The sequence below is a fragment of the Scyliorhinus canicula genome, chromosome 4, assembly GCF_902713615.1.
Source record: "Scyliorhinus canicula chromosome 4, sScyCan1.1, whole genome shotgun sequence".
NCBI lineage: Eukaryota > Metazoa > Chordata > Chondrichthyes > Carcharhiniformes > Scyliorhinidae > Scyliorhinus > Scyliorhinus canicula.
The window spans coordinates 147353033-147369445 of NC_052149.1; the positions used below are offsets into that span (position 1 = coordinate 147353033).

Here is a 16413-nt window from a genome sequence, read left to right on the forward strand (position 1 = left end):
TTAAAGAGACATAGTACAACATGTGTAATACAGTGTGAATTACGCTACTGTGATTCACCACATTCACCCCTGTAAAAAAATCAAGTCCGGCGGGGGTGGTGGCTTACAGATTGAGTCTGTCCGGTGGCCGAGCTGTCTGCTATGATCGGCGGAGCACCGGGATTGCAGCCCCTTCTGGTGGCTGGATGAGCACCGTCGGTTGGGGTACGATGGCGGACTCTGGGGGGCGATTCCGCCCGAGCTTCGTACCCGTCTGGTTCGACTGGTGACTGGGGGCGCTGGGAGCTAGCTGGCATGGGCGCATGAAAAAAATGTAGCGAACTGGTAGGTGCGGGGGCGACTTGGGTGGGATGTAGTGTGAGGGGTACATCGGCGGTGGTAGTGGGGAGGGGGGGTTGGATCCTGCAGGTGCTAGGTCCCGGAGGGATACAGTGTCCTGACGGCCGTCAGGAAACTCTACGAATGTGTACTGGGGGTTCGAATGCAGTAGGAGCTCTTTCTCTACGAGTGGGTCAGTTTTGTGCGCCCTGACGTGCTTCCGGAGGAGTACTGGGCCTCGTGTCTTCAACCATGCCGGGAGCGAAACCCCCGTGGTAGTGCCCCTGGCAAAAATTAAAGAGCCGCTCGTGGTGGGGGGGGGGGGGGGGGGGGGGGGGGGGGTCCTGGTTGGTAGCGGTACATAAGAGGGACATAATTGCGTGGAGTGCGTCGGGGAGGACTTCTTGCCAATGGGAGATCGGGAGATTCCTGGACCGGAGGGTCAGTAGGACGGTCTTCCAGACCGTCGCATTCTCCCTCTCCACCTGCCTGTTCCCCCGGGGTTATAGCTGGTAGTCCTGTTCAAGGCGATGCCCTTGCCGAGCAGGTACTGAGGCAGCTCGTCGCTCATAAAGGATGAACCCCGGTCGCTGTGTACATAGCTGGGGAAACCAAACAGGGTGAAGATACTATGCAGGGTCCTAATGACTGTGTGGGAGGTCATATCGGGGCACAGGATAGCAAAGGGAAAACGGGAGAACTCGTCTATGACGTTCAGGAAGTACACATTTCTGTTAGTCGAGGGGAGTGGTCCTTTGAAATCGATAGCGAGGCGTTCAAAGGGCCTAGAAGCCTTGACCAGGTGGGCCCTGTCTGGTCTGTAGAAGTGCGGTTTGCACTCAGTGCAGATCGGGCAATCCCTGGTGATGGCTTTTATCTCCTCGGTGGAGAAAGGCAGATTTTGGGCTTTAATGTAGTGGCCGAGCCGGGTGACCCCCGGGTGACAGAGTCAATGTGGATGGCTTTTAAGCGGTCGCTCTGTGCGCTGGCACACGTCCCATGGGACAGGGCATCTGGGGGCTCCTTGAGCTTCCCCGGTCGATACATAATATCGTATTTGTAGGTGGAGAGTTCGATCCTCCACCTCAGAATTTTGTCATTTTTAATTTTGTCCCTTTGCGAGTTGTCAAACATGAAGGCAACCGATCTTTGGTTGGTGATGAGGGTGAACCTTCTACCTGCGAGGTAGTGCCTCCAGTGACGAATAGCCTCCACAATGGCTTGTGCTTCCTTTTCGACTGAGGAGTGTCGAAGTTCCGAAGCAGAGAGGGTTCGGGAGAAAAATGCGACTGGTCTCCCTGCCTGATTTAGTGTGGCTGCAAGAGCTACCTCTGAGGCATCGCTCTCAACCTGGAAAGGGACGGATTCATCCACCGCCCACATGGCAGCCTTGGCGATGCCCTCCTTGATGCAGTTGAAGGCCTGGCGAGCCTCAGCTGACAGGGGAAAAAGTGTGGCCTTAAAGAGTGGGCGGGCTTTGTCCGCATATTGAGGGACCCACTGGGCATAATACAAAAAGAATCCCAAGCACCGTTTGAGGGCCTTGGGACAATGAGGGAGAGGGAGTTCTAAGAGGGGGCACATACGGTCCGGGTCGGGACCCAGGACTCCGTTTTCCGCGACATAGCTGAGGATGGCTAGTCTGGTTGTGCGGAAAATGCATTACTCCTTGTTGTATGTGAGGTTAAGCTTCTGGGCCGTCTGGAGAAATCGGTTGAGATTGGCATCGTGGTCCTGCTGGTCATAGCCGCAGATGGTGACGTTATCCAAGTATGGAAACGTGGCCCGCAGTCCGTACTGGTCCACCATTCGGTCCATTGCTCGTTGGAACACTGAAACCCCATTCGTGACGCCAAAGGGGACCCGGAGGAAGTGGAAGAGGCGGCCATCGGCCTCAAATGCTGTGATGTGGCGGTCCTCCGGGCGGATTGGGAGTTGGTGGTATGCAGACTTCAGATACACCGTGGAGAAAATCTGATACTGGCCGATCTGATTCACCATGTCTGCAATCCTGGGGAGGGGGTACGCGTCGAGGAGCGTAGACCGATTAATAGTCTGACTATAGTCTATGACGATGCAGAATTTTCCCCCGGTCTCGACGACCACCACCTGAGCTCTCCAGGGACTGTTACTGGCCTCTATGATCTCCTCACGTAAAAGCCTCCGCACCTCGGATCAAATGAACACCCTGTCCTGTAGGCTGTACCACCTGCTGCGAGTAGCTACGGGTTTACAGTCTGGAGTGAGGTTGGCAAAGAGAGGAGGGGGGAGATTCGCAGCGTGGCTAAGCTGCAGATAGTGAGTGGGGGTATGGGTCCGCCAAAGCTGAGGGTGAGACTCTTGAGATTCCATTGAAAGTCGAGTCCCAATAAGAGTGGGGCGCAGAGTTTGGGCAGGACGTATAGTTGGAAATTAGAGTAGCTAGCGCCTTGGATTGTTAGAGTTGCAACGGTGCGCCCTTGGATATGGACAGAGTGGGAACCCGAAGCGAGGGAGATAGTTTGCCGTGCAGGGAAAATGGGGAGCGAACAGCGTCTTACCAGATCTGGGTGTACGAAGGTCTCAGTGCTCCCGGAGTCAAAAAGGCACAGTGTACTGTACCCGTTGATTTGGACCGTCGTCATCGAGTTGTGGAGATGCTTTGGACGCGATTGATCCAGTGTGACTGCGTTGAGTTGCGGGTCGTCGGCGGCTTGGTCGGCTGCGCTGGGATGGCCCCGCGATGAGTGCCCGCTGAGGTCGCAGTCTTCAATCGAGTTTTTGGAGTGTGGAGAGGATGGGGCCCAAGATGGCCGCCCCGTGGATCGCACGTGGCGGGCAGCGAGGACGATGATGTCCAAGATGGCGGCCCCCATGAGTCGCCCGTGGCGGGTGGGGGGCGGAGTCGGGGCATAGGCCGCTGCGTTCCGGGGCCTGCGAGTGCGGAGAGCGGTTGCTTTGTGCCGCGGGAGGGTTAGGGGCTGGGGCCTTCCTTGCCAGGCACACTCTGGCGTAGTGGCCTTTTCGCCCGCAGCTGCTGCAGGTCGCGTTGAGGGCCGGGCAGTGCTGCTGCAGGTGCTGGGGCTGGCCACAATAGTGGCAGGCTGGGGCAGCATGGTGGCTGGGTGGCCGCGCGGCGCAGGCCTAGGGGAGTCGCTGGTCGGGGGCCCATGACGGGGTCACGCAGTCGGCAGGAAACGAGGTGAGGCTACGAAATGAGACCTCCATAGTTGTAGCGAGTTCAACAGTATCTTCTAAATTTAGGGCCCCCTTCTCCAGCAGTCGCTTGCGCCGTAATTCGATCTGAGGCCTGCAACAAAGACATCGCGGACAGCCAGTTCTCTATGTTCTGCAGCAGTTACAGCCTGATAATTACAGTCCCGGGATAAGGCTTTTAAGTCTCTGAGGAATTCTTCTGGCGATTCTGTAGGGCGTTGGCGGCGAGTAGTAAAAACGTGGCGCACGTAGACCTCATTGATAGGCCTCACGTACATTCTATCGAGTAGGGCCAGGGCCTTTGTATATGAGCCAGTACAGTTTAGCTGAGTAGATATACGATGGCTCACCCTCGCATGCAGTAGACTGAGTTTCTACTTCTCCGTCGTTTCTGTGGTGCTTGCTTCAGCCAGGTAGGCCTTAAAGCATCGGAGCCAATTCAAAAAGATTTATTTCGCCTCTGCATCCTGCTGGTCGAGTTCCAGTCGATTAGGCTTGAGGGCTGATTCCATGGTCATTCCTTACTGTTTCTTAAGACGATTAAATTGATGAGACCATCAATTCACGCGACACGTGGTTAGAAGTGAACAGTGGTTTTAATCGTCTTACAACAGAGCCTGCCTGTGACAAGATGAACTCCAGATGAACTGGCAGGCAGGCTCTCAGCATCAACCTTTATACTTCCGGTTAGTGGGAGGAGCCGTGGGTGGAGCTAAGTGTGGAGACTAGTACAAACTCCCGTACACTCCCAGTGCATCCCCCCCTAGTGGCAACTGCTCGTGTGCTGAGCTTACAGAGACATAGTACAACGTGTGTAATACAATGTGAATTACGCTACTGTGATTCACCACACTTGTTAGGCAAGATTTCTCTTGGTTCCAGAGGAAGCCCCACCAGTGGCCTCACCACGGCCTGATTAGCTTGCAGTTCAGTGGGCCGCCACAAAAAGAGGCAGTATAGGTCTCTCACCAGCTCCCTAACAAGACGAGACTCCTGAGGCGGGATTCTTTCAGCCCGGGGCAGGCATCGAATCACGCCACGCTGCCCCGAGGCTGGCTCGTGATTCTCCACAGAGCAGAGAATTGGCACCATTGGCACTGGCGTGTTTGGCATAGCGCCAGTGGGAGGCTGCTCTACGCAGTCGGCCCGCCAATTCCCGGCCCGGGCTGGGTCAAGAGGCCATCGTAAAAAAGCCGAGTCCCACCTGCGCGGTCCACACCTGCTCTCAGCCGGCGGGAACTCGGCGTGGATGGGTTGGGGGACGGCCTGTGGGGGCGGGATGTTCCGACCCAGCGGGGGGGGCTCCGATGTGGCCCACTGATTGGGGGGCCGGCTTCTCTGTCTGGGGGCCTCCTTTCGTCTGCGCCGGCCCCTGTAGCCCTGCGCCATGTTGCGTCGGGGCGGCGCGTTGAAGGAAGCCACTGGGCATGTGCACGTTGGCGCCGGTACCACTGCAACGGCGTTTCCGACGGTGTCAACACTTAGACTCAGGATCACAGAATCCCGCCCTTGATGCCTCAACAAGATTCCACCCTCGTGTCTTGTTTCCAATATTTCCTTCCTTCAGTATCGCCAATGATAATTTCATGGTTTCTCACTGAGATGACTGCGTTTCATGTGCAAGCCTCGAAGCCGAGTGTCATTGGGTCACTTTCTCAAGAGGGCTATATTGGTTGAGCCCTATTTTGCCCTTACCCAATCTTGAAAGGAGCTTTTTGTGGCAGCCATTCAATATTGTACCTTCTAGGTAAAGTGGAATTTTACTTCCAGATAAAGTGGAATGCAGTTTCATTTCTGGCCTCGGGCAACTATGTGTGTGGTGTTTTCACTTCCTCCCCATGTCTGCGTGGGTTTCCTCCGGGTGCACCGGTTTCCTCCCACAGTCCAAAGATGTGCAGGTTAGGTGGATTGGTCAAGATAATATTGCCCCTTAATGTCCAAGGATGTGCAGATGAGGTGTGTTATGGGGTTAGGATGGGGGAGTGGGCCGAGGGAGGGTGCTCTTTGAAAAGGTCAGTACAGATTCGATGGGTTGAATGGCCTCATTCTGCACTGTAGGAATTCTATTCTATGACAGAGATCAGGAACAAGAAGTCTAGTTTAGTTACTATCCTCCATTGAGACACCGAGATCCATTGTAGCACTCCACCATCTAACCCCGCTTCCCCTCCCCCACACACTCTGTGTAGACCGAGAGATCACGTGTTGGCATGATGGCGCAGCGACAAAAAGGATCACGCGTCAGGAGTTGTCCCCGGGATCCTGGGCAGAGCACAGGCATTAAGTAGCTGCTCAGCCACTAAATAAACTAATGTTCCTTATAAATCCTTGTTTTCAGTGTTTCGAGAACCCAACGGCCGGGATTCTCCAATCCCGCTGCCAAGTTCTGACGTTGGCGTGAAAAGCGACGCGAACCACTCTGGTGTAAACGGTCCTTGATTATCAGATATTCAGTCCTTCCTAAGGTGCTAAGTCGGCACCGGAGTGGTCTCTGCTGCTCCAGCCGTGCCGCACGGTTGGTGCGAATCCGCGCATGCGCGTTACGGCCGGCCTGAGTTCACGCATACACACTACGGCCAGCGCGAGTTCGTGCATGCGCGCAGTGGCCAGCGTGAGTTCAAATATGCGCGTGGGTTCCCGTCTCCGCGCCGGCCCCAGGGCAATATGGTGGAGCCCTACAGGGGCCCGGCATGGAGGAACATAGGCCCTTACAGAACCAGCCCGCCCGCTGATCGGTAGGCCCCGATCGCGGGCCAGGCCACCGTGGAGCCCTCCCTGGGGTCGGATCCCCCTGCCCCCCCCTTCCAGGATGGCCCCTGCAGGCAGAACGTCCAGGTCCCGCCGGGTAGGACCAGAGTAACCCACGCCAGCGGAACGTGGCGGGTACTCGGTCCGTCGAATCACTGGGGGGCCGCTTGTTACGGCCCCCGACCGGCGTGGTGGCGATCCCACAGGCTCCGGAGAACCGGCGTTGGGGCAGTGCGCCTCCCGGGGATTCTCTGACCCCCTCGCCGGGTCGGAGAATCCCGGTCAACACATTTACACACAGAATCCCTATAGTGCAAAACGAGGCCATTTGACCCATCGAGTCAATGGCATCACCTCGGCTGGGATTTGGTCACTCGGCACAAGTGAGGGATCACGTGAAGGGCATTATTGGCCTGCATATGTCAGGAACTCCCTGAAACACGGGAAACAGGAAAGTAAAATGCTGCAGGTGCTGCAAAATCTGAAACAGAAACAGCGAACTTTGGAAAATACTTAGCAGGTCAGTCAATGCTTGTGGAGGTGAAAACGTGTAAACAGGTATAATTTTCACCTGATGTGGGGCAGAGAATGGAAGTCAAAGTGAAAGAGTGAAAGTAACTTGGTGCAGCCATCCACTGCACCAGTATCATCCTGCCCCTTGACCCATTTCCCCAGAGATGGGATTGGAGGTGGAAGAGTATCGGCATGCATGGGGTCACCAATTAACCTGAGCAAAATGTCAATTATCAGAGGCTAGCTCCCTGGATTTCACTTCCCAGTGGCAGACTGGGGAGGTCACAGTTCCACAAGGGGAGAGGGTGAGGTCTCTCGCTATGTACATGATGGAGTTCAGAAGGATGAGGAGGGGATCTTATTGGAACTTACAGAATGCTGAAAGGCCTAGATAGAGTGGACGTGGAAAGAATGATTCCACTAGTAGAGGAAACTAGAACCTGAGGGCACAGCCTCAGACTGAAGGGACAATCGTTTAAAACAGAGATGAGGAGGAATTTCTTCAGCCAGAGGGTGGTGAATCTGTGGAACACTTTGCCACAGAAGGCTGTGGAGGCCAAGTCACTGAGTGTCTTTAAGACACAGATAGATAGATACTTGATTAATATGGGGATCAGGGGTTATGAGGAGAAGGCAGGAGAATGGGAATGAGAAACATATCAGCCATGATTGAATGGCGGAGCAGACTCGACAGGCCGAATGGCCTAATTTAGCTCCTTTGTCTTATGGTCTTATGGGCTTTGAGGCCCGCCCCACCTATCTGGCCAGGGCTATGGTCATTTTTAAATTCAAAGGTTCTCTCCTTTGCCTGTAACTGCAGACTACAGCTCCCGCCATGCTGGAGCACCTCTTACTAGCCCTCGAGCTTCCAGAATCTACTTTCTATCCTAAACTGCAGGGCAAGTACGCCCTCTGGTTATCAGTTGGTCACTTCAGGGTAAAGAACTGCTGGGTGACTGCTCGCGACACGTTACGGGGTCAGGACCCTCCATTTGACCTCTATATTTCAGGTAGATGACAGTTCATCAGACTTTAGATGATTGATACGGAAGGAATGCAGATTCCCTGAGGTGAAAGCCATTATCCAGCTCACTGCTCTGATCAGTTTAGTCATTAATTAGCACAGCCAGGCAATGGGCGGGCTGTGCATATCAGATGCTTGGGTGATTTGTCATGGGATCTATTCAGCTTCTTGGGTTGGTGTTTCTCATCATGTGCCTGTTAAGCTCCTGGAATAAATCCTGCTCCCAATTTGGGTGTGTGAGATCAGGCAACGTAGCAGCTTCTTAAGGGCCTACAACAGCTGCAAGAAAGGGGAGTTTTCTTTAAATCAAGGACAGCTCTACTTTAATCATCTGGACACCATTAGCTTCATCCAGTAACTTTGTTCAATTTTTAATTGACAGGGACTCACACCATGGGCATCATATTATGCCCACATTGAAGAGCCACCTGTAACCCAGAACTTACTGCTCAGTTAAGCAATAGCAGGTTACACTGGAATAAAAATAATAACCAATTTAGCAAGGAAATCGTCAAACAGGGTTCAGCTGATGTCATGAATCATTCGAGGAAACATGGAATATTTTGTGACATGCAGGCATTAAACCTTCCCTAGGTCAATTCTTCATTAACAATGTGTTAGGTTTTCCTCTCCCTAATCAGAACTTTCCTGCTGCAGTTTCCCCTTCACTGTATGACAGGAAGAAGGTCGTTTTGAGATGCTGTTGGGAACAGGTTCACGATAAAACCAACAGGCATGTGGAGAGCATCTCACAAATTAACATTTAAATACCCAAGGGGGAGCTGGGCTCAGGGGAGGGGCATGCACTCTGAGGCAGGGCATCGGAGGGTCGGGGGGGGGCTTGCTCAGTGGAGAAGCGTTTGCTAAGGTGTGGTGTCTGACGGGGCCGAGTTCAGTGAAGGAGCATGTGCTAAGGAGAGGTGTCTGAGGAGCGGCTGCACTCTGGGGAGGAGCATGTACTTTGAGGCAGAGCAGCTGAGGTGGGCCTGGCAAGGGGGAGGAGCATGTGTTCAAGGAATGGAGAAGAGAGTCAGCCATTCACTGTTGCTCAGTATGAACAAGAAGGCATGATGGTTACCATTAATTAATGTGATCATCGACCACACTCATTGGCACCTCCTGCAAAAAAATCCCGAGTGGAAAACTGTGGAGGGAAGCTGTAAAACCAAGTACAAATATCAAGTATCAGGGAGTCAAGAGGGAACAGTACTCAATGAAACACAGTAAATTGTTCAACAATATTTTTCCAAAGATGGTTTACTTGCAAACTGCAGTCTGGGGTTTGTAGGTCAGCTCATTACTCAAGTTCAAATGGTACAGTTTCAGAGAATAACACTTCTGCATAGTGTTAATTACAATTCTGATCATGGTATAAAACATCACACCTGTATAAATTGCAATGATAACTCCGTGTGCAGCATCACCCATGACTACACTGCAGGAAGGGTGATGAAAACTCTATTATAAAATTTAATGAAAATGTTTTAATGATGACTCTGCATTTCGTATTTTGAAAACACCTATAGATATTATAATGAGTCATCTACAGAGGATGAAATCTCTATTATACAGAGCAATGCTGTATATTAGATAAAGTATAATGAAATTATTTACCATGTATGCTTGATCCAAGGCCTGCTTCCTGTAGTCTAACTCTTCCTCCAAGTAACCTTTTTGTTTGCAAAACATATCCTGCGATAAAAACAAAAATCAACTTGGATCTGAAATATTCCACAGCAACATGATGTACACATTGAATGTGTGTGTGTGTTCTGGGAACATAAATTTAAAAGGTCCTCTACTCGCCCGAGTCATTTTTAATTTGTGAAGACAGCAGCCTCTTTCTTTGAGGCAAAGCAATCAAAGATAATGGTGGTGGAGCAAGTAGGAGTGAAACTGTTTCACTGGCCTTCACGGGGCAGACACAAGGGGCAGAATTCTCCGGTCTCCGACTCCGAAATCGCGAACAGCCAGAGAATCCACATTGGCGCCAAAATCGGGGGCAGCGTCGCTTTTTTGATGCCCCACCCCCTCCAAAATGGCGTACTCTCGGAGTACGCCGCACGCCGTCGGGAAGGCCTCAGAACGTTATCTGAGGCCCTCCCCCCAATTGGTCAAGTTCCCGACGGCGTCGGTCGCTTGTGGTATTTATTTTTAGGAACTCGGTGTGGCGGCTGCGGACTAAGTCCACCGCCGCCACAGTCAGGGGTAGCCGATCCGTGGGCAAGGGGAACTTTTGGCGGGGGCTGTGGACACTGGTGGGGGGTGGTCCGGGGTGCTGAGCCTGGCCAAATGGGGTCAATATTTGGCAGGCCGGGTCCGCGTGCAGTCGGCGCCATATTGCACGGCGTGGCTGCTGCAGGCCGCCGCCGTGCGCATGCATGCCCATGGACCCGACAATTCTCCGGCCGTATCCGCAGCTGGAGCCAGGTTCTCTATGCTGCGTACCTGCTAGGCCCCCACCCCCCAGACGGGGGATCGCTGGCCGTTTTACGCCATTTTTTCGGTTGTAAAACACCACCGTTCCCATGCCGGCGTCAGCACTTGGTCTCAAAATCAGAGAATCCAACACAAGATTTCAACAGCCTGTGGATGTCAAAAATGGCTACCAACACTGGGAGGTGCCATCAGCAGAGATGCAACCAATACCCCTCCAGTGGGAGTAGCGTTGCCCAGGACACATCACAGTCAGAAATCAGGTTATTGGCGGTGAAACAGAGAAAGGCCAAACACCAGGGTTCTCACCTCTGATCATTATCCAGCCACACCCTGAGTGTCGATGTGGTGGTGGGGGTTGGGGGTGAGCAAAGGGCATTGAGCAGTGAAACCAGGGTCAGACAAGGCTGCCAAGGTGAGTGGCCTATTCACACACAATGCTCACCTGGATAAGATAGTGGAGAACTCCCACTTTACCATAAAACATCAGCACCTCCAGCTCCGGGGAGGCAGGATAAAGGAACCCACCCGCAAGTCTTTCAAAAAGCCTCAAAATATTGGAGCGGTAGCAGAATATTTAAACAATAGCGAGTGGCAAAAGCACACGATACTTGGCGAGAATTATGTTTCATACCATCTCGATCTCCAAGTCTATCATCTTCTGGTGTAGTGCAGCCTCAGTACCTTCAATCTGTTGTAGCCACTAGAGGGCGAGAAAATATGGCATAACATTAATTCCAAATTCACAAAATAAACGGCCTGGTCCACAGCCTATGGCAAAACTGGGAATTCCAGCTCACCCCCAGTTCTGAAAAAGCTTTCAAGTAATTTATTATACATACTCTTATACCATGAATTGATTTACTGGCTTATTTTGCACTTAACAGAATAAATTATATCATTGTGACAACCCAAATTGAGACGCCTGAAGTAACCACTGGAAACCTAGACAAATCTGGTTATACTTTGAGCTTTTTGACAAATAGCTGAACATTCACCTTCATAAAATGTCCGTAAGGCTGGGTGATAGGATACTATAATTAAACTGTGTTGAATTCAGGTTTTTGTATGGTATTTAAAATAAGCACTGTTTAACATCACATTCTGAATGGATCCATAAATCATTCGGCTGGAAAAAGTACAAACTAATTTGGTATACGGTTAACAGAAAAAGTGAAAGAAAAGATGATTATTCATATGTAAAGTTCATAGCTAACAACAAATGAATATGCCAGGTCCACTGTGTCAGAGACAAACATAAGAGTATTCACTGCCTCTTCTGTTGTTGTAGCCACTTTGGCTCCAGCTAACTTTATTGTAACCAGAAGTTAGTGCAATGCACAGTTCAGAAAGAAACATTAGGTGCGATTTAATGGAAAAAAATTTTTTAAATAAATATTTTTATTGGTTTTCACATTTTTATTATACACATTTCAGTTTGTACGTTAAATTACAAGTGTCATAACCGCGCATCATATCAAACAAAAGCAACCAGGGCAAAATTAAAATGACAAAAAAGGGATAGACCAAAGAGCGAGTAAAACAAAACACAAAACAAACAAGGATCACTATAAATATTTACATCTACAGGTTTTGCCATCCCCAACCCACCCCGTGCCTGTGGACCCCATTTGGCCGATCTGCCTCATGTTGGCTGTAGTGTATATTTCCCCACATATTGCTGCTCCTTCTGGTTCCCCACTTGCCCTTGAGCCTATCCCCTATGGCTATGCCCCCTGTGTCTTGCGGTCCTTTTTAAAAAATGGGCTTTTGCCCCCCCTCCCCCGCCCCCATTACCTTTCCCTCGTTCCTTTTCCTTTCTTAGCTACAAACTGGTCACGACCTTGAATTGAATCAGGCTCAGTCTGGCACAAGTTGCGGTCGCGTTGACTCTGCTCAATGCCTCCGCCCAAAGGCCCTCCTCTATCTCTCCCCCCAGCTCCTCCTCCCACTTTTGATTCAGCTCCTCGGTCTGCGTCTCCTCTGATCCCATAAGCTCCTTATATATGTCCGAGACGCTCCTATGGTGAATGTATTACTGCTACCATTCACCATTGTATTGCATTACACTGTATTACGTTGATGCCCTTGTGGGCTCCGCCCCCTCGGGGCAGGTATATAGATCTGCAGCCTGTAGGCGGCTCTCAGTACAAGCAGTCGCAGGCAGGCCCAGATCTAGCTGAGTAAAACCACTATTCACTTCTACTCATCTTCTTGTGTGAATTGATGGTCACATAAATTTAATCAGCTAAGATATTGCTATGGAAGACGTCCTCAAACCTGATCGGCTGGAACTCGGCCCACAGGCAGGTGAAGTCAAAGGAATCTTTTCGCACTGGCTCCGCTGCTTTGAGGCCTACCTTGCCGCATCCTCCTCTCCCGCCGTCACCATGGAACAGAAGCTGAGACTCCTCCACGCCCAGGTGAGCCACAGAATCTCTGTACTTAACGAGGGAGCGACCGGTGAACAAAGTGTTCGCACGGCATCTCCTCACCACTCATCATCAACGCCCCGGGGAATCGTTGGAGGAATACTTACACGACCTGAGGACACTCACTCGAAACTGCAATTACAAGGATGTCACAGCTTCGCAGCATAGGGAACTCGCCATCCAGGACACCTATGTGGCTGGAGTCAGACAACTATGTCAGACAGCACCTGCTCGAAAAGGGCGCCCTCAACCTAGAAGAGATGGTAAAACTATCCACCTCATTAGAAGTAGCTTTCCAGAGCCTAAGTGCTTTCCCCACCGACCACGCGAATCCCTTGCCTGAGGGTGTCCCAGGCCTGTGCCGCGTGGCTGCCCGCCCAACCCGGGGGGCCACCCTGCTATTTCTGCGGCCAGAACCAGCACTTCAGGCAGCGTTGCCCGGCCCGGAACGCGAACTGCAGCGACTGTGGCAAGAAAGGACATTTTGCCAAAGCTTGCTTGGCCCGACTCAAAGCTCCTAAATCGCAAGCCCGAATCATAGACTCACAGGCCCGCATACCCCACAGCATGGCTGCGTGCCTGCCGGTACCGCCCCCTTGCGACGTGACATCCGCCTTGTGCCATTCGTGTGGGCCGCCATCTTTAACTCTGCCCGACACGTGCAACCCATTGGGGCCATCTTGGCCGCCATCTTCAACCGAGCCCGCCATGTGCGACTAATGGGGGCCGCCATCTTGGCCGTCATCTTCAATGCCCCACGACACGTACGACCACCGGGAGCTGCCATCTTGGCTGCTATCTCCAACGCCACCCGACAAGTGCAACTGACGGGGGCCATCATCTTGGATCCACCCCGCTACCTCCGGCCACCCGCAGCTTGGCGCTGTCACCCTCGACCAGTCACGGCCCAAGCACATCATGAACTCAGTGATGACCGTCCGGGTCATTGGGCACGAAACACCCTGTGTATTTGACTTTGGGGCACAAAGAGCTTTGTACATACAGACATGGTAAAGCGCTGCTCTCTCCAGATTTCCCCCGCATCCCAAACAATCTCCCTCTCTTCCGGATCACATTCAGTGCAGATCCGGGGGTACTGTGTCGCGAACCTCGCCAATTTTAAACTCTATGTCCTTCCCAACCTCTGCGCTCCTCTCTTGTTAGGACTGGATTTCCAGTGCAACCTCCGAAGCCTGACCCTGGAGTTCGGTGGACCCCTACCCCCTCTCACCATATGTAGCCTCGTGACCCTCAAGGTTGCCCCTCCCTCGCTCTTCGCAAACCTCACCTCTGACTGTAAACCTGTCGCCACCAAATGGTACAGTGCTCAGGACAGGACTTTAATCAAGTCGGAGGACCAGCGGCTCTTGAGGGAGGGGATAAATGAGGCCAGTAATAGCCCCTGGAGAGCCCAAGCGGTGGTCGTCAGGTGCGGGGAAAAGAACCGGATGGTTGAAGACTACAGCCAGATCATAAATCATTACACGCAACTCGATGCGTACTCCCTTCCCCGCACAGCGGACTGGTAAATCAGGTTGCACACTACCTCGTTTTCTCCACAGTAGACCTGAAGTCCGCATACCATCAGCTCCCGATCCGCTCGGAAGACTGCCATTACGTGGCCTTTGAGGCAGACGGCCGCCTCTTCCACTTTCTCAGGGTCCGCTTCGGCGTCACCAATCGGGTCTCGGTGTTCCAAAGAACGATGGACCAAATGGTTGACGAGTACCGTCTGCGGGCCACGTTCCCGTACTTGGATAACGTCACCATCTGCGGCCATGATCAGCAGGACCACGATGCTAACCTTCAAAAGTTTCTCCAAACCGCCCAAGCCCTCAATCTCGCCTACAAGGAGAAATGTGTTTTCCACACAACCCGACGCGCCATCCTCGGCTTTGTCATGGAAAACGGGGTCCTAGGGCCCGACCCCGACCGCATGCCCCCCCCCCCCTCCTGCAACTCCCCCTCCCCCACAGCTACAAAGCCCTGAAGGGATGCCTCGGGTTCATTTCATATGCCCAGTGGGTCCCCAACTATGCGGACAAAGCCCGCCCACTTATCAAAGCCACCATCTTTCACCTGACGACTAAGGCCCGCCTGGCCTTCAGCCGCATCAAGGCAGATATCACCAAAGCCGCGATGCACGCAGTGGATGAGTCCATCCCCTTCCAGGTGAAGAGCGACATGTCAGATGTCGCCCTGGCCACCACCCTTAACCAGTCAGGCAGGCCCGTGGCCTTTTTTTCCCGTACCCTCAACACCTCCGAGATTCGATACTCCTCAGTTGAAAAAGAAGCTCAAGCCATTGTGGAAGCTGTGTGGCATTGGAGGCACTACCTCGCTGGTAGGAGGTTCACCCTCGTCACCGACCAACGGTCGGTAGCCTTTATGTTCAACAACACACAACGGGACAAGATCAAGAATCATCAAATCTTGAGGTGGAGAATCGAACTCTCCACCTATAATTACGATATTGTGTATCATCCGGGGAAGCTCAACGAGCCCCCAGATGCCCTGTCCTGCGGCACATGCGCCAGCGGGCAAGATGACCGACTCCGGACGATCCACAATGACCTCTGTCACCCGGCTTCTCCACTTCATCAAGACCTGCAACCTGCCCTTCTCCACCGATCAGGTCAGGGCCATGACCAGGGACTGCCAAGTCTGCACGGAGTATAAACTGCACTTCTATCAACCAGACAAGGCCTACCTGGTGAAGGCATCCAGGCCCTTTGAGCGCCTCAGCATCGATTTCAAAGGGCCCCTCCTCTTGACTGACCGCAATGCGTACTTCCTTAACATCATTGACGAGTATTCCCATTTCCCCTGTGCCATACCATGCCCCAACATGACCGCGGCCACTGTCATTAAGGCCCTGTATAGTATCTTCACCCTGTTCGGTTTTCCCACTTACGTCCACAGTGACCGGGGCTCCTCGTTCATGAGCAATGAGCTGCGTCAGTACCTGCTCAGCAAGGGCATTTCCTCGAGCAGGACTACCAGCTACAACCCGCGAGGAAACAGACAGGTGGTGAGGGAGAACGCGACGGTATGGAAGGCCGTCCTTCTGGCCCTACAGTCTAGAAGTCTCCCAGTTTCCCGCTGGCAGGAGGTCCTCCCCGACGCGCTCCACTCCATTAGGTCGCTCCTTTGCACAGCCACAAACAAGACCCCTCATGACCGCCTATTTGCCTTCCCCAGGAATTCCGCTTCCGTCCTGGCTGACAACACCGGGACCTGTCCTCCTCCGAAAGCACATAAGGAGCCATAAGTCCAACCCCCTGTTCGAGAGGGTCCAGCCCCTTTACGCCAACCCTCAGTATGCCTACGTGGTGCACCACGACGGCCGACAAGATACAGTCTCCTTCCGGGACCTGGCACCCGCCGGTTCCCCTGCGACCACCACCTACCGCCCCCCCCCCCCCCACCCTCCATCGGACACCGCCCCTGCCTCTACATGACCTACACCCCCTCCCCCTTCCCTCATCGCCAACCTGCAGTGAAGAAGCTCCAGACGACACACTCCCGGAGACAACAAGTCCAACACCCGTGCCTGCAGCGCCAAGTTCAACACCCGTGCCCACAGTGATGAGTTCAACACCCCTGCCCGCAGCTAAACCGGAGCTGAGGCAATCACGGAGAACAATCAAGGCGCGGACAGACTCGATCTGTGAGCCCACTTCAACCTGCTGGACTTCAATTTTTTTAACAGGGGGTGAATGTGGTGAATGTATTACTGCTACCATT

At 52.8% G+C, this 16413-nt stretch overlaps 1 protein-coding gene across 2 annotated transcripts in view; it reads right to left on the minus strand.

The window, feature by feature from the left end:
• Positions 1-16413, minus strand: part of LOC119965067 (janus kinase and microtubule-interacting protein 2-like) — a 311931-nt gene that overhangs the window by 48256 nt on the left and 247262 nt on the right. For both annotated transcript variants that reach the window (XM_038795322.1, XM_038795323.1), the window contains 2 exons: positions 10869-10937; positions 9413-9490 (listed from right to left, as the gene is read on the minus strand). In XM_038795322.1, coding sequence (XP_038651250.1) covers positions 9413-9490; positions 10869-10937 — 147 coding nt within the window. The remainder of the gene's footprint in view (positions 1-9412; positions 9491-10868; positions 10938-16413) is intronic.